This window comes from Cetorhinus maximus, chromosome 12 (assembly GCF_964194155.1).
Source record: "Cetorhinus maximus chromosome 12, sCetMax3.hap1.1, whole genome shotgun sequence".
Taxonomy (NCBI): domain Eukaryota; kingdom Metazoa; phylum Chordata; class Chondrichthyes; order Lamniformes; family Cetorhinidae; genus Cetorhinus; species Cetorhinus maximus.
Window position 1 is genome coordinate 30874792 of NC_135890.1, and position 24721 is coordinate 30899512.

The following is a 24721-nucleotide window of genomic DNA, read 5'->3' on the forward strand; positions in this document are numbered from 1 at the left end:
TGGTGGTGATTGTAGCATATACAGGGCTTCTTTACATCTGTTTTGGCATATTTCGTGTACTGCCTCCCTGACCTATACTTGGAGTATTAGTGCAAACACTTCAGATTACAGGCATCTAAAATAGGGCTAATTATCAGCCAATATTATATGATCCAGTCCAATAAAGACTACTGACTTAACCACTGGTAAATGTTATTAAAAGTAGAATGACTATAAATCTGTTCAAAATAGAGGGTAGAGTATTCCAACAAATTGTAAGATTGCATGATTGTGCTCATAACAAGGTACTAATCTTATTTATTATAGATTTGCAAAGAGGAGAGCTTGTTACCACAGTTCAGTGAGTAAATTGCAGTAGGCTAGCTTCAGAGAAGGATTGCTGGATGTATGTGCAATGGCCCAAGAAAAAAAACAAAAAAATTACTTTGAAATTTACTTCTACTCCTATATGTGTGATATAACTTTACCAAATCATGCTCACTTGGTACTAGTCCTGGGGCTCCCAATCTTCATTTTGACAAAGCTAAATCAGATGGAAGAGAGTTGAGAATTATTTGTGCTCAAACCAGAAGGCGTGTTCTGCTTTCTTAATCATTTTATTTTTGAGAGAACTTTGGTGACTACCGGTTGCTAACATCAAAGTTTGATCAAACAAGTTATGTCTGTGAGTCTATACAACAAAGCAAAAATATTTCAGCAAAATACTGCGGATGCTGGAAATCTGAAATAAAAACAGAAAATACTGGATGTGCTCAGCAGGTCAAGCAAGATCTGTGGAGAGAGAAACAGAGTTAACGCTTCAGGTTAATGACCCATTTTCAGAATTTACGATCAGCATGAAACATTAGCAGTGTTTCTCTCTTCACAGATCTTGCTTGACCTGCTGAGCATTTCCAGCATTTCTATTTGTATTTTATAAGTTTAATTAAACAAGCTAAATCACACATTTTAATCGTCAATAATTAAATTACAAAATGTTTGTTTATAACAGCTTTTAAAAACTGATTCGGTAATAATTAGGTAAAATGTTTATATTTGTAAGACATTGAAAGATGGTTTTTTTTACTGTTTGTTTAATACAACTATAAATGAGGAGACTGATGTAAGGAATTTACACCGATACAACTTTTAACTGACTGGCTTGCAGTGAATATGGCACCTGTTTCCAAGTTTTCCAGTGCACCCCAGACATCCAGCCAATATTATTACCTTTTGGATGCCAGTCCCCATTCAGATCTGCCATTCCACATTGACTAAACCACCATCCACTACTAAGCATAACACTGCAACTTTTAATTAAAATGTCACCAAAGATACAAGGTTTGCAATCATCATTGTCCTGGTCATAAGTACTGAACATATGACCATTTTGGTCCTTTTCGGGGGGTCCTAGTCCTCTGAATGCATCACCTGAGCACAAAAATAAATGAATGTTGCTGTCAACCTTTATGCAGTCAGTCAATATTATGAGTGGACATATCTATATGAGTGGGGATATCTATCATCAGGATTACACTTAAATACAAATCATATTACTAGACCTCTAAAATTGTTTTCTTAGCAAAAATGAAGCATAACCACCTGGAACTTGGGGAAGCTATTCTAAAATGCCTCCCTGGCCCCAACAGAGGTAATTTTTAGGGACACTAGTCCTCATTATTTGATTTGAGGAATATAAAACACATTGTTCCTTTTTAATTTTATAAACTATTTGGCTAGACTGGATGCCAAGCCATGCTTATCAACCTAAAAACAATAGCTAAGAACATTATGACATTATTGATATTTCAATTGAATAAATAGCAATTTGGCATATGCCTGTTAAGGAGTGCTGCTACTTACACTAGATATTATACAATCCTTGCCAAACGAGGCCAACACTATAAATTGAGAATTCTATTGATGCAGTGTTACACATTACAGTATTTCATCTCATTTAAATAATTGCAAGATTTTTCTTTGGGGTTAATGTGGATTCTTTGCTCTTAATTTGTGATGAATCTAAAAAATTTAATTGTGCCAAAGCATCAGAAATGTGACAAAGAAAAATAGAAATATAACTGATATAGCATCTCATCACTTCCTCAGGATGTCCCAAAGCACTTCAAAACCAATGGAGTACATTTGAAATGTCACTTGTCACAGAACAAATTGGCCAGCATGTTTTCCGAAAGACACGATGTGTTATAATAATGAAAGATTTTGATGTTTGCTGAGGCAAAATGTTGGCTAGGACAGGAACTCTGAATAATGCCATGAGATTTTCTACATCCACATCAATGGCAAATGAAACCTCAGTTTAATATGTCATACAAGAGGCAGCATCTCTGATCAGTACGTCCGTTAGTACTTAAATAGACTATCAGCCTAGATCATGTGCTCAAGGGCATGAAGCCACAAACTTTTGAGTCAGAATGCAAACAATTGAGCCAACTACTATGTCATAACAAACTTGTCTGTACCTGCATTTCCTGAGTAATTCCCCAGGTGAAGTCTGTAAAATTCTGTTTCACTGTCAATCCAGAATTTGGAATATTCTGCATGTACATTGCTGTCTTCAAAATCCTTTAAGTCCACCCGGAGTTTAAATGTCTTGTTTGCCTGGTTAGTCAGTGAGTAAATGTTTTCCAGTCCCAGCCAATGTTCACCTTTATAAATGAAGAAACTCCAAGCATTACTGAGAAAAGATCATTTTAGTGTGTTTTTGTAATAGTGCCATTTTTGACACAAATTTCATGAATATCATGGGGGAGTTCTCCAGTTAAAGAAATGATCAACAATGGAGGTGGGGTGGGGAGGTGGAATTTTTCTCCCATAACTACTCTTTAAACAATTTTAGAGCATATTTAAGTTTTTTTCTATAGATCGCAACATCATTAAATCTTCCCTCAATGATTGTGATGCCATCAATACAGGGGCAATAGAAATCTCTAAATTTGAAGTATATTTAGCACCTATCTTTCTGCTGGCAGCAAGTTCCACTTAACCAGTAGAACTTGGCCCCTGTTTGGTAGTTCTAAGTAGACACTGCTAAAAGCCTGTTGGTAATTACCTCTTGTTCACAATCCCTACCTATCACATTTATCAACTTTTCTACAATTTAGTGCTTTGTGCTGTCAGACTGCTTGTTTTAAAAGAAAGACTTGCATTTAAAACATGTCTTTCATGATCACTCGACATCGCAAAGTACTTTACAACCGATTAAGTGCTTTGCAGTCATTGTAATGCAGGTAACAAAGCAGCCAGTTTGCATGCAGCAACCTCCTACAAACAGCATTTTGATAAGGACCACGTAATCAGTTTTTTTGTGATGCTGAGTAAGGGACGAATGTTGGCCTGAACATCAGGGATAACTCTCCTGCTCTTCTTTGAAATAATGCCATGTAAGGGCAATCAAGTCCTTGATTTAAGGTCTCATCCAAAAGACAAAACCTGTACCAGTGCAGCACTCCCTCAATACTGCACTGAATTGACAACCAGGAATTCTGTGCTCGAGTCCTGGAGCTGAACCCACAACTCTTGGAGGTGAGAGTGTTCCCAATTGAGTCATGGCTAACATCCAATCTTGAATAATCCACAACTTCCTTTAGGTAAATGTTAAACAACTGAAATATCACCTTCAACCCTAGCTAAAAATCAGTACCCTTGTCACTAACTCTTCCTTTTTTCTGGCCAATGTCCCATGCAAAGCCAGACTATCCATAATTTTTGCCTCCAATTGGACACTGAGCTGAGTTTCTGATTTCATATCCTTCCATCCAAAGGCTCCCTGCTTCCAAATCTTTAACATCTTCCTTCCCTCAACCCATGTTCATTTTCTGCTGAAAATCTCTTTGATGACATTGCTCCAGACTTCGCTATTCTAATGGTCAGCTGGCTGTCTTCCCATCCTCTACCAGAAACTTCAGCTCATTCTTATTTTGATACCAATATCTTATCCCACACGAAGTGCTTACTGATTACACCAATCCTCACTGACCTAAATTAGCTACCAATCCCCTGTTATCTCATTGATGTCCTTTTTTGATCCCTCCATGGCCTTCACCTCTCAAACTCCATAACCTCTATCAACCCTACAGTCGCCACCAACTTTCAAAGGGGATTTTGATCAAATATTTTAGGCAGTAAATAAGTCAGCAGGATGGGCTCTTAAACTGCAGCACAGGTTTAGCCATCTTGGTAAAGAAGTTGAAGTGCATGCTAGGAACGGTCACCTGGAGGAACATTAAAAGGCTAATTGACAATTAAGTTGCTTGCTAATGCTCATAAAAGATGGAGAGTAGATAATGCTTGATTTAATTACCTCTCACACGAGCAATCAGCTGAATAGGAGCAAGCCAGTCTTTGCTGAGGATTTTGAGCACTGCTTAAAACCATGTGCAGCTTTTGCTGATTGGGATCAACTGACTACACTAAGTTATCAAGGACTTTTGAGACATGTCAGGAGACTTTTTGGGACACTTTGTCAAGAATTCACCAACACTGATCAACATTTTACCCAGATATCCTCTCAGGACTTCACCTAAAAGAGTGAGAACTCTGTTATTCTACTTAATAGGATGCCACTATTGATAATCCATAATCATGTCTGGAAGCAGCATGGCATTAAGCTGAAGATTAAAATCAAATGCTAGTAGGCCTTTGCCTTCACCACCCTGTTGTAAGGTGCAGAATCCTGGGTCTGCTATAGGTGGCATATCATAGCTCTCAAATGCTTCCACCAAGATTCTCAAGCAGTCCATGCCCATATGCAGCAAGATCTGGACAACATTCAGACTTGGGCTGATAAGTGGCAAGTAATCTTTGCGCCATACAATACCCAGGTAATGACCATCTCCAGCACTTGCTCCAGCACCAATGCACAGTGGCAGCAGTGTGTACCATCTACAAGATGCACTGCAGCAACTCACCAAGGCTCCTTTGACAGTACCTTCCAAACTTGCAATGTCTACCACCTAGAAGGACAAGGGCAGCAGATGTATGGGAACACCACCACGTGCAAGTTCCCATCCAAGCCTCACTTGGAAATATATCACCGTTCCTTCACTGTCGCTGGGTCAAAATCCTGGAACTCCCTAACAACACTATGAAGGCATCAACAACACTGTGAGAGTATCTACACCACATGGACTGCAGCGGTTCAGGAAGGCAGCTCACCACCTTCTCAAGGGCAGTTAGGGATGGGCAATAAATGTTGAGCTAGCCAGTGATGCTTGCATCCCGTGAATAAAGAAAAACCCCTCAGGTCCATCCTGAGAATCCAATAGCAGGACAAAATCACAAACAACAAGGTCTTTCATTGTGCTGGGCTCAACATCATGGAGATTGCCCTCCAAAAAATTCAACTTAGATGGGCAGGCCATGTCTCCTGCATGGATGACTACAGAATCCCCAAGCAGATCTTCTATGGGCAGGCATCAAGGTGGTCAGTACGAACAATACAAGGACATCCCCCCAAAAAAAGCCTTACAAACTTATGCATTACAGACTACCTATCTTGAGAAAACACTTTGTGGAGTAAAGCACTGAAATTTTGTTCAGCATGTTTCAAGGACCATCCATGTCAAACTTGCAACATTTAACTTGCCCAAAGAAAGGCCAGAGGTCGTGCAGCTGCAGAAGTTCCCCCAAGCACCAACAATGACACGAGCTGCCAGTTCTGTGGATATCCATGCTGGTCTCAAATCAGATTCTTCAGTCATCAGAGGACTAAGAAGACGACGAGATCACTTATAGCTTGGACATACTTGAACAACAAGGAGTCTACCATCGCCTTGCAGGATACTTTCATAGGAGTTGCCAGGAGAAATCAATTGCTTGGTCATGGGCATCTTGCTAGGGCCCCCCTTGTTCTTCATTACAATTTGGAGGAGGAAATGAGACTGAGCAGGGCATGAAAATGCTATGATTTACCAAAGAGTCTTCAGAGATCCAGATGGCCAATCACAAACTCCCAAAAAGCAGGTTTTCCAACCAGAAGGCCGCCTCTCCCTGCCTTCACCCCTGTTTACAAACCCATGAGGGAGCTTCAAAACGCAAATGAAAAATACATCTGATTGTTTTAAAACCTGATCTTAGTGACCTAGATTGTTGGCAATTTTCAAGGCACAGGGTTTGATTTTCTAGGTTCACATTATGTATTTCTATTCTTTTAACTGAAATGACTATAAGAGTTGAATATAGAATTTCTAGGGTTTCATTTCATAATAAAATTGTTATTAACAGAATTGTCAACTTTATACCTTACTGGGCAGAATTTTCTGCCTGTTGGGCGGGTGGGCCTGACCCCTGCCAGCGAAGCGGGCCGCACCACCATTTTACATGGGTGGGCAATTAAGGCCTGCCCAGCGTGACGTCCGGCGGGAAGCGCTATGCGCTTCCTGTGCGGGCGGGGGGGGGGATTCCCTAAAAGCGAGAGTCTAGAGAGGCTAAGTGCAGCCTCAGGGAGATCGCTTCCACTTTGAACAATATTAAAAATAGAGAAAAAAGAATTCCTTAACATGTCCCCCTCATGTGACAATGTCACGAGATGGGACATGTTCATAATTTACAGATTAACTTTATTAAAATTTTTAACACCCTGCATGAAACCTCATCCCACCGGTGGATGAGGTTTCATGTTTTCTCTATTAGCCGCCGGGGCTCCTGGCCTACCCGCCAACCTTAAGGTTGGACGGGCAGGTGCTTTAATTGTTTTAATGATCCTGTCAATGGCCTCAATTGGCCTTTGACAGGTCGGCGGGCGCACAGCTGATTTTGCTGCGGCCCTGCCTTCCTAAAAATTTTAATGGGGCGCGGTGACGTCGGGGGTTCCGCCCGACGTCATCCTGTGTCATTTTACGCGTCGGCGAGCAGGCCCCGCCCCCTGCTCGCCAACGGCAAAATTCTGCCCACTATTTCTCAGTTCAACAGATAAGTAACTGTTCCAGGAATAGAGAATACTTACGGCTAGGGTGTCCAAATCCTTCCTTGTATTCAGTCCAACCTTTGTAAAAATTCAGGGAATCTAAACCATTTCTAATTTGGAATACTGTCCAACCTCCATCATCCTCCATGTCACAAAATACCTGTAATGTATATTACAGCAAATAAATCCTACAATATTGTTATAGGAGAAATGCTCAAAGAATTTCCTTAAATGTGTCCTCAAAATAGAATCCTTAATCAGACTGATTAAAAATCAGATTTAGGTATCATTAACTCCTAGACATAAACCAAGTGGTAAACCCCAAATGGTTTCTTGATCAACAGTTAGGGTGAAAGATTAATGATTCATCTGATGTCCTTGATGAATATTCTGTTCAGGGTGTTAATCAGTGTTCTTACAATGTTTACTGTAAGTTGTATCTAGATTGATCACTAGGAACAATACTAACTTCAAACACCATGAGCAGTTCTCTTTTCACCAAAATGGACATTTACTATAAATAAATCTAAATGCTACTTTAATTCAGTTGTTGTAATTTTAATAGCCATGAAACAAGGACTTATACAGTTTGTGAAATGCAAAATGAGAATGCTAAATCCTTATGACATGTATGGCTACAAATTAAAATTAAGAGAGGCGTCTGTGGTTTAATTAGCTTCAACACCTAAACACATTTTTTTCAGTGAGGTCTGTCAATTAAAATTGGTTCCCTTCTAAACCTAGCCTTTTAAGTAACAGTTGGGTGAACAGACTAAGGCTAGGCAGCAGATATAGGGTGGATATAGGGTCTTCAGGTGAGACAGGGAAGGAAGTAAAAGAGGAGGGGGTATCACAATATTGATCAAAGAATCAATTACAGCAGTAAGGAGGGGTGATAACTTAGAAGGCTCCTCAAATGAAGCCATATAGGTAGAACTTAAAAACAAAAAAGGAGCAATCACATTGTTGGGAGTGTACTATAGGCCCCCAAACAGTCAGAGAGAAATAGAAGAACAGATATGTAGGCAAATTTCAGAGAAGTGTAAAAATAATAGGGTAGTAATAGTAGGGGATTTTAACTTCCCCAACATTAACTGGGTTAATCATAATGTGATAGGTTTAGAGGGAGCGGAATTCTTAAAATGCATCCAGGAGAGCTTTTTATGCCAGTACTTAGAAGGTCGTACAAGAGAGGGGGTGGTCCTGGAATAATTCTAGGGAATGAAGCCAGGCAAGTGGTAGAGGTATCAATGGGGGAGCATCTTGCAGATAGTGATCATAACTCTGTTAGATTCAAGGTTGTTATGGAAAAGGACAAGGATGGGCCAGAAATCAGAATTCTAAATTGGAGGAAGGCTGATTTTAATAAGATCAGATATGATTTGGCCAGAGTGGACTAGGGAGCAGTTACTTTTAGGTAAATCTGCATAAGAGCAGTGGGACTTATTCAAGAAGGAAATAGGGAGAGTACAGGGCCAACATATTCCAGTAAAGATAAAGGGTGGGACCAACAAACCCACGGAACCCTGGATGGCGAGGGATATACAGGATTGGATAAAGAGAAAAAGGGAGGCTTATGGCAGATACCAAGGGCTCAAAACAGCGGAAGCCCTAGAGGAGTACAGAATGCGTAGGGGGAAACTTAAAAAGGAAATTAGGAGAGCAAAAAAGGGTCTTGAAAAAACATTGGCAGGTAAAATAAAGGAAAATCCAAAGTTATTTTACAAGTACATTAAGAGTAGGAGGATAACTAGAGAAAGAGTAGGGCCCATTAAGGACCATAGTGGTAATTTGTGTGTGGAGACGGAAGATGTAGGTAGAGTTCTGAATGAATACTTTGTGTCGGTGTTCACAAGTGAGAGGGACGACGTGGGTATGGAAATCATGCAGAAGGACTGTGATATAATTAAAGAAATTAGCATAGAAAGGGAGGAGGTTTTAAGTGGTCTGGCAGGCTTAAAAGTAGATAAATCTCCAGGCCCGGATGAATGTATCCCAGGCTGTTGAGTGAGGCAAGGGAGGAGCTAGCAGAGGCGCTGGCAATAATTTTCAGTACCTCTCTGGCCACAGGAGAGGTGCCAGAGGACTGGAGGATAGTCAATGTGGTACCGTTATTCAGGAAGGGAGGAACGGATAAACCAGGGAACTCAGGCCAGTCAGTCTAACCTCAGTGGTGGGGAAACTATTGGAGGCAATTCTGAGGGACAGAATTAATCTACACTTGGAGAGGCAGGGATTAATCAAGCACATTCAGCATGATTTTGTTAAGGGGAGCTCATGTCTGACCAATTTGATTGAATTTTTCAAAGAGGTGACCAGGTGTGCAGATGAGGGCAATGCATTTGACATAGTCTACTTGGGCTTCAGCAAGGCTTTTGATAAGGTCCCACATGGGAGACTGATAACGAAGGTAAGAGCCCATGGGATCCAAGGCAATTTGACAAATTGGATCCAGAATTAGCTGAGTGGCAGGAAGCAGAGGGTGATGGTTGAGGGGTGTTTTTGTGACTGGATGCCCATGTCCAGTGGGGTTCCACAGGGAACAGTGTTGGGTTCCTTGCTGTTTGTGGTATATATAAACAATTTAGACTTGAATGTAGGAGGGTTGATCAGTAAGTTGGTGGATGATACGAAAATTGGTGGGGTGATAAATAGTGAGGAGGATAGCCTTATATTACAGTAGGATATAGATGGGCTGGTCAGATGGGCTGATCAGTGGCAAATGGAATTTAATCCAGATAAGTGTGAGGTGATGCACTTGGGCAGGACAAACAAGGCACGGGAATACACGATGAATGGTAGGACCCTGGGAAGTACCGAAGATCAGAGGGACCTTGGTGTGCATGTCCACCGGCCCCTTAAGGTAGGGGGACAAATAGATAAGGTGGTTAAGAAGGCATATGGGATACTTGCCTTTATTAGCCGAGGCATAGAATATAAGGGCAGGGAGGTTATGCTGGAACTGTATAAAATGCTGGTTAGGCCACAGCAAGAGTATTGCGTGCAGAGGAGATTGTGGGGGGACATGATTGAGGTGTATAAAATTATGAGGGCCATAGATAAGGGTAGACAGGAAGGAACTTTTCCCCTTGGTGGAGGGATCAATAACCAGGGGGCATAGATTTAAACGTAAGATGCAGGAGGTTTCGAGGGGATGTGAGGAAGAATTTTTTCACCCAGAGGGTGGTGGGAATTTGGAACTCACTGCCTGAAAGGGCGGTAGAAGCAGATACCCTCAAAACATTTAAAAAGTATTTGGATGTGTACTTGCGATGCCATGGCATACAACACTATGGGCCTAGTGCTGGAAAATGGGATTAGAATAGTTAGGTACTTGTTTGACTGGCGCAGACTTGATGGGCCGAAGGGACTTTTTCTGTGCTGTCGACCTCTATGACTCTTTGCCTCTATGAATTGAATACACTCAGTGACAGAAAAAATAAACTTCTTATCACATTTTAAAATGTGAGTCTAACTAATCTGTGGTGAAATGAAGTTTCATTTTCCAGTTATTATTTTTTAAAACATTCTTCATTTTGTTCTAATGTCAGATAACCTGATTTAAATTATATAAATCATTAGCCTGGAAAAAGTGCAATTGTTTTCAGATACACCTGCAAAGAATAAAATGTGTTATTGTGTTACCAGATCATGAGATTTTGAACACAAATATGTATCTTTAATCAAGTGGATAATGATAATTAAATACCTTAAATGGTTTGGATTTTCCTATTGGCTGAATCGCATACACACCACTTGATGCAGTGGGAAATAATTCCTTGATGTGTGTACAATCATTTCCTTCAAAATAAGATTCAAAGATTTTGAAAGTTCAACTGCCATAATCAGGTCTATGAAGTATATATCAGAAATAAATGAACTATATCAAATTTAATAAAGATTATAATTGGATGGCATAAAAGCAAAAAACTGCGGATGCTGGAAATCCAAAACAAAAACAGAAACAGAAATACCTGGAAAAACTCAGCAGGTCTGGCAGCATCGGTGGAGAAGAGCACAGTTGACGTTTCGAGTCCTCATGACCCTTCAACAGAACTAAGTAAAAATAGGAAAGGGGTGAAGTATAAGCTGGTTTAAGGCTTGGGGTGGGGGGGGGTCGGTGGGGTTGTTGGGACAAGCAGCCAGTAATAGGCGGAGATAAGCAAAAGATGTCACAGACAAAAGGACAAAGAGGTGTTGAAGGTGGTGATATTATCTAAAGGAATGTGCTAATTAAGAGCAGAAAGCAGGACAGACAAGGTACAGATAGCTCTAGTGGGGGTGGGGTGAAAGAATACTAAAAGGGCTAAAAGGTAGAGATAAACAATGGGTGGAGTACATTTAAAAATAATGGAAATAGGTGGGAAAAGAAAAATCTATATAAATTATTGGAAAAAACAAAAAGGAGGAGGAAGAAACGGAAAGGGGGTGGGGATGGAGGAGAGAGTTCAAGATCTAAAATTGTTGAACTCAATATTCAGTCCGGAAGGCTGTAAAGTGCCTAGTCGGAAGATGAGGTGCTGTTCCTCCAGTTTGCGTTGGGCTTCACTGGAACAATGCAGCAAGCCAAGGACAGACCCGTGGGCATGAGAGCAGGGTGGAGTGTTAAAATGGCAAGCGACAGGGAGGTCTGGGTAATGCTTGCGGACAGACCGAAGGTATTCTGCAAAGCGGTCACCCAGTCTGCGTTTGGTCTCTCCAATGTAGAGGAAACCGCATTGAGACCAACGAATGCAGCAGACTAAGTTGAGGGAAATGCAAGTGAAATGCTGCTTCACTTGAAAGGAGTGTTTGGGCCCTTGGACGGTGAGGAGAGAGGAAGTGAAGGGGCAGGTGTTGCATCTTCTGCGGTTGCATGGGAATGTGCCGTGGGAGGGGGTTAAGGAGTAGGGGGTGATGTAACATCCTCCCTCCTCCCCCCCCCCCCACCCCACCGTGGCATTCCGTAGGGATCGTTCCCTCCGTGACACCTGGTCCACTCATCCATCACCCCCTATTCCTTAACCCCCTCCCACGGCACCTTCCCATGCAACCGCAGAAGATGCAACACCTGCTGCTCGTCCCAACAACAACAACCACCCCCTCCCCAACCCTTAAACCAGCTTATATTTCACCCCTTTCCTATTTTTACTTGGTTCTGTTGAAGGGTCATGAGGACTCAAAACGTCAACTGTGCTCTTCTCCGCTGATGCTGCCAGACCTGCTGAGTTTTTCCAGGTATTTCTGTTTCTATAATTGGATGGCATACCAGCTGTGGTTTAAAAAAAAAATGTCTTTGCACAATGTATGTAAATCACAAGATTAGTCTTCAGTTTTTAAAAACAAAAAACATGTTTTTAAGATGCATTAATACATCAGTATTTTCAGGGGTTTTCATATTTACGACAGCATAAAGGGAAAGCAGACTTTACAAAAGTAGTAAAATAGAGGTGTAAAATGTACTGATTTCTAAGTTGCTCTCCTCTTTCCCTGAAAGTGGTGCCTTTAGCAGAAATCTCATTCCACAGACACTAGTCCACTCTATTGCCCAAGTGTTATTCCTCATGTGAGGTTACACAAGCTGATTATTCATGGAGGGTGGATTGCAATTGATCCTGCCTGCATTTAACAGCCACATTTGCCATCAGGCCAGGGTTCCCCATCATGCCCTATACTGACCCCAGTTAGAATCAAATAATTCGGCATTAACATCAGAGCATTCCTACCTCTCTTGGTCTATATATAAGTATTATACCACATCATGTACATGCACCCACATATATAAAATGTCCTGCAATGGTTTGGAGAAAGATTATAATGATATATCAATGGAAGCTCATCCAATCTCTAGTCAGCTATTATGAAAAATAATTTGTTACAAAAATAGGAAAGATGTTGCATGCATCTTATGAAATTTTAATCAAGTAGTACAAGTAAATATGATCATAAGAAATAGGAGCAAGAGTAGACCATTTAGCCCATCGAGTACATTCCACAATTCAATAAGATCATGGCTGATCTGATTGCGACCTTAACTCCACTTTCCTGCCCATAATCTTTAACTCCCTTGTTGATCAAAAGTCTGTCTAACTCAGCCTTGAATACATTCGATGACCCAGCCTCCACTGCTCTCTGGGGAAGAGAATTCCAAAGGCTAACGACCCTATTAGAGAAGAAATTCCTCCTCATCTCCACCTTAAATGGGAGATCCCTTATTTTGGAATTGTGGCCCCTAGATTTAGATCCCCCCATGAGAGGAAACATCTTCCCAGCATCTACCTTCTCAAGCCCCTCAGAATCTTATATGTTTCAATAAGGTCACCTCTGTTTCTTCTAAACTCTATAGGCCCAACCTGCGCAACCTTTCCTCATAAGACAAGAACCTTACTCCCAGGAATCAGACTAGTGAAACTTCACTAAACTGCTTCCAATGCAAATATATTCTTCCTTAAGTAAGGAGACCAAAACTGTACACTGTACTCCAGGTACGATTTCACCAATGCCCTGTACAGATGGCATGGAGGCCTGGAACAGCCTGAAAGAATGATAGAAACATTTAAAAATACTTGGATATGCACTAAGTGCATATCCAACCTACGGACCAAGAGCTAGAAAGCAAGATTAGGCTGGATAGCTCTTTTATTTTTGGCTGGTACAGACACAATGGGCTGAATGGCCATAATTTTCTATCTTTCCGTGATATAATGAGAGAGATTACAAGCGGTATGTAATCTCCGTTAAACACTAATACTTCTTCCAGCATCGATCAGTCAGGAGATATTTGCGTGCGATCTCCTGTGTTCTTCTTGCATCTGAAAACATGAAGCTCATTTTGCCCACCACACAAAGAAGAAACACTGACCGAACCTGCCATGCAACTGACTGAGCTACTCATTTAGTTTTTAATCAGATGCAGGCAAGACTACCATGGGCTTCCCTTCCCACTTCCAACAAAATCTGGAACAACACCCTGATCCTTTGGAAAATTTGTAATCAGAGAGAGGGCATGTGGCCATTTTCTGTCATGTGTATGCTTTATGTTGATTCGTTTTTAGGTCATAAAGTGAAAAATGCAAAGAAACACAGCAGCAAAGAAAAAGCATAAGAAGAAAAGTGAAAGGAAATGATATATGGCACGGAACCTTGTATCATTTAATTTTCCCTTTAGTGATTACAAATGGGAACCAACCAAGAAAAGTATGGAAACAGATTTTTGCTGTCTTTGTTCTTGTGTATTTCTATAGAACTAATAGCCAGAAATACAGAAAAATTATACTTTGTAAAAAGAAATCTAAGCATATGGGAACACAGGTAGGTTGAGAGATGCCATATTTTCCCCTTTGCTGTGAATGGGAAAGCTTTTTTAAAAACCTGATGAGGCCTGGAAAGCTGTGATTTTGTTCATGTAATGTGTCCTTAACTATCTCTAATGCAAAACAGTAAGAAGTTTTGCTTAAATACCTTCCACTTTGCATTCATCACTGTCACAAGTTTTAGGAGGTGGATTTACATCCACCAGCAAGTTTTCCTAAAAGAAAATGAAATTGTTAGAAAACAGAACTGTAGAGATTAGTGGTTAGACACTCTGCATGCTTTTCAGATTGGCTATCATAAAATAGAAGATGGTAGAAATACCAAGTAGGCCCTTCATTATCTGGACAAGTGTTCAGAAGAAGAGTCCAGACCTAAAAATTTTAGCCAGTCTTTTTTGGATGCTAACAGGCCTGTTATGCTTCCAGCGTTTTGCTGACATTCATTTTCTAGTTATTTTCGTGCTGAAGCAATGTTGCCACCCTTTTTAACAGAGAATAGATCAGAGACTGCCGATAGGCATACACTAATCAACCTTGAAACATTGAAATAAAATTTAATTTGGAAGTGAAATGTGTTGACCTTTGGATGAATGGGGGCTTGAATGGGGCTTTATTACTTTTATTAAATCAACAGCACATTTTCGCATTAAAGAATGCAATGAAATGACAGAAACCTTGGAATTCTTACCGTGAAGCAAACTGATTGGAAGCAAAGACTCAGGAATAGTGCAATGTTTAGGAAGATGGCTTCTGTCTGCATCAGTGGGGGCATTACTCTTTGCTGATGCACAAAAAGAAAAGACAATTAGTTATAGCAGAGAGCTAAGTATTCAAGTATCATTTATAAAAAGTGTGTGTTTGTTCAAAAGTAAGGACACCATTTCTCAATTGGGCAAGAAAGGCCTCAACCATCAGATTATAAAAGCACTCTCAGTGACAGGAGCATATAACCTTCAAACAAAATAGTTGCAGAGTCAGCAGAGAAGCATAATAACTGCTGGAGGTTTTTTTCATAGAACACAATGTAGCCTCACAATTTAAGGATTAATTTCCTTCTTTGACCTTCCATCACTTTCTATAGAATAATGGAAGTCTGTCTCGAGGAGCTTAAAATGTAACTTCTACATCTCAAAAAGTAACAGATATGGAAAATGGCCCTTCAAAAGCAACTTGGTTGTATGCTACAGATAACATTAAGTCCATTCCAAGAAAAGAGCCTTAACTCAGTAGTAGCACAATATTCTCTGAATCAGAAGATTTTAAGCCTTATTCCAGAGAAAAAAGCACGTAATCCAGGCTGGCACTTCAGCACAGTACTGAAAGAATGTTGCACTGTCAGAGGCCCTGTAATTTGAATGAGTTATTAAAACGAAGACTTTTGTGTTCTCTCAGGCGGCCATAAAAATCTAAAGCTGTCATGTTACTGGATCACCTTTACACACGATCTGGTAGTGAGACAGAATGGAAGGCTAGTCTAGAGTAACACACGCAAGGGGAAGGAAGAACTTTTCAATTAAAAGGAAAAAGCGTTGCCAATTGTTTTGTTATTTGTTATTGAAAACAGATGGAACTGAGCCAGGCTAAAAGTTTGGTTTCTATACTAAAAGAGATAGAGCAGCAATTTCACTGAAACCAATTTCTTAGTGTCCCCCAAGTCAATCTTTCCTTGTACATGTCACTCATTTAACAACTACCCTTTGCATCAGCAGATTCAACAAGTTAGTTACCCATTTCAAAAACTATTCTGGTTCTGTTTTGTACTTTCCTTGTCAAAAGCTTTGTTAACTGTCAGAAAGATATAATAATTTTCATAACGTTAATGGAATTTATTGTAGAGTAATAGTGGAGTCTGTGTGTGTGTCTGTGTGTGTGTGTGTGACTTAATTGAATTAAAGACAGCTGTTCTGAAGGCTTTGATGTAAGAAAAGAAGCTAAAAACCTTCATGATACCTCATCCCACCCGTGGATAAAGTTCCATGAGAAATGCAAAGGCCACCTGGGCTCTTCGCCTGCCCAGCAACCTTAAGATTGGATGGGCAACCCTGTTAATTATTTAAATTGCTATTTAAATGGCCTTAATAAGCCTTTTACAGTTCAGCGGGCGCGCAACCAACTCTGGCGCACGCCTGCCGAACTGAAGATCTGAATGACGTCAGGATGCACTCGTTTATTTAAAAATGCAAATATTCCCTTTACACCTCACGTTCTAAAATTTAATAAAATTCATAGACATGCCATTCATGACAGTGTCACATGAGGGGACATGTCCAAATAATTTTAAAAAATCTTTTATTAACTTTTTCACAAAGAAATTAAACTCCCGGAGGCAGCCCCACGCCTCAGGTAGATTTCTGCACTCTTTCGCGTGCATGTGCGAAAGAGCGCAGGCCCTGACTCAGCCTCCTCCCCCCGTCCGCACAGGGAGCGCTTAGCGTTTCTGGGTGCATATCATGCTGGGCGGGTCTTGTGTGTCCGCCCACACCCGTTTCTGCTCAACCCCCCCACCAATGGGGAGAAAATTCTCCCCAGTGTGTTTATTCTTCCCAAAGATTACTGGTAAAATTAGTGCCATGATAGAATTATATTATTAGAGAGGTAAAGTCCAAAAACATAGTGAAACATTGGGAATTTGTATTCAAAGGAGAAAATATGTATAAAGGAAAGAAGGCTGTGTGTAAGAGCAGGCATTTTAAGACCTAACACAAGTGTGAAAAGCCTCAAGGAAATGAAGCTGAGAAAAATTCATTTTGAATTCGACTGTCCAGGGTGTGTGCTTTGCCTGGGGCTGTTTAAATCTATTTGTGTTTACTGTTGCCTTGATGGAGTGTAACTGGGAGTTAGGTTAATCAGGGGAGCTAGGAGTTATCATAGTAGTAATTTGTAGACTTATGTATGTACTTAAAATCATTTCTTCTATTAAAAAATGTTTAACTTAGTTTTGTAAAAGACCAATAAGACTCAGTGGTCTTATTACTACTGAATTCAAGGCATGCATCTCGAAATAAATATACAAATTGCAAAACAGTTGTGGCAATTGTTTCAAGTTTTGCTTTGGGATTTGAGCAGCTTAGCGTTTATCATCTGTTGTGCCATAACAAAAATTGGGGGCTCTTTGCAGGATATAGTTGATATTCTTTGATTTGTTTGGAGTTGGTGAATATTAAGGTTACAAGTACGAGAAGCACTTTGAATTCAGGAGTTGGCGTGAGGTATTTTTAAAGTGGTGAGATTGCAAAAATGGCTGCATTCATGACTAGAACTTCTTTGGAAGCAGAAGATATAACTCTGCTTCAGTTACAAAAAGTATCTCAGGATAAATTAACAGAGATAGTGGATAAGTTGCAGTTGAGGTTACCTATAGGGGCAAAGAAAGCAGACATAGTTGAAGGCATAGCACAACATTTGAAGTTGGAAGTGATACCTGACACGAGTGAGTCACAGCTGGAGGTAGTGAGACTTCAGTTAGAAATGAACAAACAAAGGAACTGAGAAAACTTGAGTTGGAGGCAAATGAAAAGGAAAAAGAATTGGACATGAAAAACTGGAATTAGAGGCAGCAGAAAAAGACAGAAAAGAGAGATTATTTCAAAAGGTAATGGAAATGTGAAAACTTGATCTCCAGAGGGAAATGTTGGCAATAGAAAAGAAAATGAAGGAAAGTGACAAAAAAGTACTGGCTTAGAAAGCTAGATTTTAAAAAGGAGACATCAGATGCTGAGGTAAGTTCTGATGTTGAGAAAACCTTTAACCTAAATCCCAGTGGGGAGATGTTTAAATTTGTACAAGCTCTTCCGAAGTTTGAGGAAAGAGATAGAGTCATAGAGTTATACAGCACAAAAACAGGCCCTTTGGCCCATCATATCCATGCTGACCATCAAGCACCTATCTATTCTACTTCAATTTTTCAGCACTTTGCCTGTAGCCCTGTATGCTATGGCGTGTCAAGTGCTCATCTAAATATCTCTTAATGTTGAACCATTCTTTATTTTGTTCAAGAAGATAGCTAAACAGATGAAATGGCCACAGGAAAACTGGACATTGTTGTTACAATCCAGGTTGGTGGGTGTCAAAGAAAAAGAAAGGTAAATCAAAGAAAGATAGAAAGTGGGAAGGTGAAAGGAAGGTGGGTAGTCAGGGAAGAGGAGTAGGTGGAAATTCGCAGGAAGTTTTTTTTTCGGAATAAAAAGGAAGGTGCTGAGGGTAGAAGTGACATTTGAAAATTTGGCTGTTTTCATTGTAATAAAGTTGTACATATGAAGTCAGTGTGTTGTAAATTACAGGGAAAATCTGTTGGGAATATTGGGGTGCAGAAAAGTTCTGGAAGTGAAAGTACTGTGGGTTCTGAGGTTCAGACACAGGAAAAGCCAATGGTTTGTGAACAGGTAAAACAGGAAGAATCAGTAATAAGTAAAGAAGTGGGAATGTGTTCACAAGTTACCCAAGAGAGTTCTGAGGAGCAGGTTGTAGAAATGTTTAAAGATTTTTTATGTGAAAGGATAGTTTTTCCATGGTACAGGGTGGAGTAGGTAAAGATGTTAACATTTTAAGAGACACAGGCGCTAGTCAATCCTTAATGTTGTGAGATCGTGATATTTGCTGTTAAAAGGGAGAATTGCAGGAGCAGGTGATAATAAGTGGGGTTCATGGAGATGCTAAACCTATTCCATTGTGGAAGATAAATTTAAGGAGTAAATGGAAAACAGGTGAGGTGATTGTTGGAGTAGTGGGAAAATTGCCCATTGCAGGGGTTCAATTTATTTTGGGTAATGGTATAGTTGGGTCCTAGAATTTGGTCATGCCTATGGTAGTTGAATCGCCTATAGAAGTGTTTTCAACGGAAGTGTTGCAGAGAGAGCATCCTGGATTGTTTCCAGATTGTGTGGTAGCAAGATCACAGGCTCATAGGTTGAAGTGAGAAGAACAGGAAGTTAAAAGGCAGAGACAAGATGTGGAAGTCCATTTAGCTGGCACTGTACGTGATAATATTGTTCAGGCGGAAAGAACAGAGGACAATTCAGCTGAATTGTTTAACTCAAGGCAGTTGTTCCAAGTTTCCCTTTGGGATTTGAGCAGCTCAGCATTTACCATTGGCTGTGCCATAACATAACTAACTAAATTATATCCTTGAAAAACTGTCGTAGATTTGTGAAACGAGATCTACCACCATGTGACTACTTTCTAATCACACATGTACCCATTATATCTGTTAAATATTAAACTACTTTTCTTCTCCTCATATAAACTTCAGCCATAGCCAACCTGTGATCAATATAGAATATACATTTTCAAACTTGGATTAATGAATCCAGGAGGTTGATCAGGTTTCCACCCAAAGTTGCCATGGCAGACACAAAGGAGCTGCCAGGGAAGTTTTAAAAATGCTAGGCCCAGAGAAAATTCCTGGCTGTAAAGAAAAATATCTTCAGCTATATAAAAATATCTGTCCATCTGTTTCAGTTGACAGCACCTCTTCCTGGATTTGAGATTCAGGAAGCTTCATCCATATTTCTGAATTTTCTTTGACAACCATCTAGATAATGTAGGACCTGCACCCTTCCTAGCAGACCAAATTCCTCCTTGGGAGCATAATTAGTTAAATTAACAGACAGTGTGCCAATACTTTTCAGGAGCTTCACTCTTTCACCCATACATAAAACTTTTGAAACCTATACAAATACAGAATTGCTACTATTTGATGTGCTTGCGTACTTCAAGAAAATGAAATGTGATTATGTATCAGTCAAAATATAATCCAGCAAGTTGGAAACTATACAGTGTTAGAGATCAAGATCAAGAGATAGTCAGGGATAGTCACTTGTACAAAAATAATCCATTTATATTAGGTTCCGTTTTATATTAACACTATAGTTAAATGCTTAGAATTAAAAGACTGAAAATGTAAGTAACAGTGTCTGTAGCATGATCAGAGCAGCTTGCTTTTTAGGCTGGGTTACACTTAGTTGTTTACATTTAGACATTATTTTTTCTGTAATCAGCCATAATAATACAATACAGCCTTGCAAACCCTAAACACCAGTCTGTTAGTTTTGGGACCATGGATATCAGAAACAAAGCCTTGTGGCCTTGAACACCTTGATAGAGATTGGTACAAGTTTATACCCTGAATGTGTGTTGAAAGGTTATGGAATGCAGACATCTATGGAGAGTACAGCTAGTGGAGTGAGATTGTATCCAGTAACTGGATGAAATCAGATGGACGAAGTGAGAGAAAGAGAAAGAGAGGGACTAAGCTAAATTTGATGTTAGTTCCGTTCTTCTGATTTCTGCGTTGGTTGCCTGTCTGTCCATTTGACCCTTAATAAACTGCAAGTATTTGACTCCATGTTTAAAACTCATTCTAGGGGAGGAATAGAATCTCTGTCTATAATATTACAAAAGCTGCATTTCCAACGATAACATTAAGTGGCCTTTTTCACTCTCACTCCACACAAAAGGAAAGGGAATCAAAAATTATTTATTAAACATATAATCTTAACTCCAAAAAGGTCCTTACCATGGCCATAAGAAATAAACAAGGGCCTGAATCTTCGGGTCAGCGTGCAGGGGTGGACCCCACACATCCACGCATAAAATCACCGCGCATCATTCAGATCTTCCGTTCGGCAGGCGCGCACTGGAGTCGGCTGCGCACCCGCCGAACTATCAAAGGCCTATTAAAGCCTTTTAATTGCAATTAAAAGAATTAACAAAGCTGCCTGTCCAACCTTAAGGTTGGCGGGCAGGCGATGAGCCCAGGCGGCCTTCGCATTTATCATGAAATCGCATCCGCAGGGCAGGGTGAGGTTTCATGAAGGCTTTATAAATAAATTACAAATTTTTATTAAAATTCATTGACATGTCCCAGCTCATGTGACACTGTCACATGAGGGGGCATGTCTGAATAATTTTTTAAAATTTCAAATAATAGTAATCAAAGTAATCTCCAAGACAGCTCCATGCCTCAGGGAGATTTCTGCGCTCTTTGCGCGCATGCCCCAGAGTGTAGTCCCCGACTCTCCCTCCTCTCCCTGCCCGCACAGGGAGCGCTCAGCGCTTACGGGTGTGTGTCACACTGGGAGGGCCTTAATTGGCCCACCCATGTAAAATAGCGCGCAGCTGATCGCAGGCGGTGATTGGCTGCGTGTTTGTCTGCCTGCGCCAGCTCAGCCCCCAGATGGGGAGAAAATTCTCCCCACGGTTTCAATTTTCTGCATTGAAAATTTTGATGAACGTTATACTAACTTGACTGGCGATGTTCACTTGACTTCCCATTTAAATTTTACTCCTTACAATTAAATTGGAGTGAAAGATGGACTGAGAATATGAGCTTAAGTCATTGACCAGAGAAACTAGGTTCAAGTCATTGACAATCACCAGCTCTGATAGTTCACAAGGTGTTTCCTGCACTCGGTTTTCTGTTTCAGATTCTTGAGGATTTATTTATAAATAACTCACTCACCTTTGTCTTGCAGAGAAAGCTTAAATTAGAAGATAATTTGTTTATTTTGAACTGTCTCCAATCTTCAATGGCTTCACTCTAGCAAAGGGTTGGGAGACTCCAGTCAATAGAAATTGTTAGTGCTCCCAGCAAGATGACTGAGGCTTCCAACCACTGCAGGAAAATACAAAGCTCTCTTTATTCAGAGTCAAGCAGGAAACTGACAGTTGTTTCCTGGTACGTCTATGGCTGGTCTTCAAAGTCATAGCTGCAGTGATAGAAACATTGTGATTTTAAACCAACTGAGTGCAGCACTGGGGCATCAATCAAATCCTGAGCTCCGGACAGGGCACTAAGTGCTGAATCACTCTACAGAAAAGGACCAATCATACTGTTACACCTTATTTCTGACATGCATCCAGAATTCTGTTGAAATTTCTGATATGTTTCAAGATGTGCTAGGCCACTTTTATTAGTTACGTACAAAGGATGGTCCAGCTACCTCCGGAAGATGAAATGCTATATGTCACATACATACACTGCATTAAGCAGTGTTAAACAAGCTCTTAGAAATTATCCAACCTTCCCATTTCATATCCCTGTCAATGATACTTTTAGGAAGATTACAATGTGTCTAAATAGTTCCAGAACAATTCACAATTCTATAGTTATTGACCCCATAGCTTCTGACTCTTGCTTTGCTCACTGCAGCATATTTTAATCGGAAAATAAACAAAATAATCTTATCTGGTTAATGCCTATTTTTTGGTGTCATGAAACATTTGACCCAATTGATCTTTCACCTTCAAATTTGTATAAAATAACAGGGTTCTGAGTAGAATTAAACCAGAAAAAGAACATGCATTGGGAAAGTACATGGGAATTGAACTTCATAAACTCAAATTTGTGGTGTGTGAGTGAATTGAATATGCATAAAATTTTAAGAAATCTTGTCTCATTACCTGTAACAGAGAAGAGCACTTTCTGTTGAACTGAACACAAATCCTATATAAAATTTCACTTTTTCCATTTTAAAACTATGATAATTTTAATACAGAGCTTGCATTGTACTCTAGTTTCTCTCCTATCTCTCCCCATGTTCTCTTGAGCTGATCTTATTGTGGGATGCACCTCCTGCTCCCTTGAATCTATTCGCACCAACTGCTGACCACGCAGCTTCCCTTCATGGCCCATATATTAGCTGCTGGGTGTTAACAGTTCCCTCTTCACAGGTACTGTCTCCTTCCCTTAAAATTTGCCATCATCATGCACCTGCCCCGCCCCCCCCTCCCCCCCCCCCCCACTCCACCACAATATGCGTGCTTGATATCACTGTCCTTGCAAACTACCATCCCCATCTCCAACCACTCTTTCTTCTCCAAAGTCCTTGAAAATGTTACAAAACTGTTGATGCTGGAAATCTGGAATAAAGCAGAAATGCTGGAAATACTCAGCAGGCCTGGCAAATGTGGAAAGTAAAACAGAGTTAATGTTTCAGGTTGATGGCCTTTCAATAGAATACCTTGAAAATGTGTTACCCTCCCTAATCTGTGACTATCTTTCCCACAGATCTATGTTTTGAACCACTTTAATCAGGTATTCACTCCTGCTACAGCACTGAAATAGACCCTGAGGAAAACCAAAAATTACATCCAATTTGTCTGTGACCATCTATTCCTCCTCATTCTTCTCAATCTGTCCAAAGCCTTTTACACAGTCAACCACACAGTCATCCTCCAACGCCTCTCCTTTTTGCCCAGCTGGGTGGGACTAAACTCACCCCTCCATTCGTATCTACCTAGTCATAACCAAAGCATTTCTTATATTGGTTTCTCTTTCTATTACTTTTGGAGTCCTCCAAAGGTTTATCCTTGGCCCATATTTTTCATCTATATGCTGCCCTACCCCTCAGTGACATCATCCAAAAATATCACAGTCCACACATACGCAACGTGGACCTCACCATCACCACTCTCAATCCTCTGCTGCCCTGATCTGTCACATGGCTTGTTCAACATCAAGGACTGGATGATCAGAAATTTTTGGTCCCCACTATAAACTCCATTTCTTGCTCCCTGGCTACTCCATAAGGGGGAACCAGACTGTCAGCAACTTTGGTATCCAATTTGACCCTGAGCTAAGCTTCCAACTCCATCACCAAGAGCACCTACTTCCAATTCTTATGTTGCCCATCTTCACTCGCTCCTGTCTCTGTCCACCTGCTGCCTAACTCTATTACCTCTACTCAACTTGTTCCAGTCCTACTCCGGCCCCCCCCACAACTCTTTCTCCGGTACATCGATGATTACTTCGGTGCGGCTTCATGCTCTTGTCTGGACCTGGAAAAATTTATTAATTTTGCTTCCAATCTCCACCCCTCCATCATTTTCACATGGTCCATCTCTGACACTTCCCTTCCCTTCCTTGACCTCTCTGTCTCAATTTCTGATGATAGACTGTCCACCAATATCCATTACAAGCCTACCGACTCCCACAGCTACCTTGACTACAGCTCCTTACACCCCGCTTCCTGTAAGGACTCCATCTCATTCTCTCAGTTCCTTCGCCTCCGTTGCATCTGTTCTGATGACGCTACCTTCAAAAACAGTTCCTCTGACATGTCCTCCTTCTTCCTTAACCGAGATTTTCCACCCACGGTCGTTGACAGGGCCCTCAACCGTGTCCGGCCCATCTCCCGCGCATCCGCCCTCACGCCTTCTTCTCCCTCCCAGAAACATGATAGGGTCCCCCTTGTCCTCACTTATCACCCCACCAGCCTCCGCATTAAAAGGATCATCCTTCGCCATTTCTGCCAACTCCAGCATGATGCCACCACCAAACACATCTTCCCTTCACCCCCCCCGGCGGCATTCTGTAGGGATCGTTCCCTCCGGGACACCCTGGTCCACTCCTCCATCACCCCCTACTCCTCAACCCCCAGCTATGGCACCTCCCCATGCCCACGCAGAAGATGCAACACCTGCCCCTTCACTTCCTCTCTCCTCACAGTCCAAGGGTCCAAACACTCCTTTCAAGTGAAGCAGCATTTCACTTGCATTTCCCCTTAGTCTACTGCATTCGTTG

The 24721-nt window shown here is 40.8% G+C and overlaps 1 protein-coding gene across 1 annotated transcript; it reads right to left on the bottom strand.

Annotated features, from left to right (window-relative positions):
* Positions 1-581: 581 nt before the first annotated feature.
* On the bottom strand, positions 582-21798 carry LOC144687347 (angiopoietin-related protein 5-like). The gene is made up of 7 exons (XM_078553336.1): positions 21659-21798; positions 14888-14980; positions 14348-14414; positions 10617-10708; positions 6947-7067; positions 2463-2648; positions 582-1410 (listed from the first exon to the last, which is right to left on the bottom strand). Exons 2-7 carry the CDS (start codon positions 14969-14971, stop codon positions 1112-1114), a joined length of 849 nt encoding a protein of 282 aa, XP_078409462.1. The 5' UTR covers positions 14972-14980; positions 21659-21798; the 3' UTR covers positions 582-1111.
* Positions 21799-24721: the final 2923 nt, after the last annotated feature.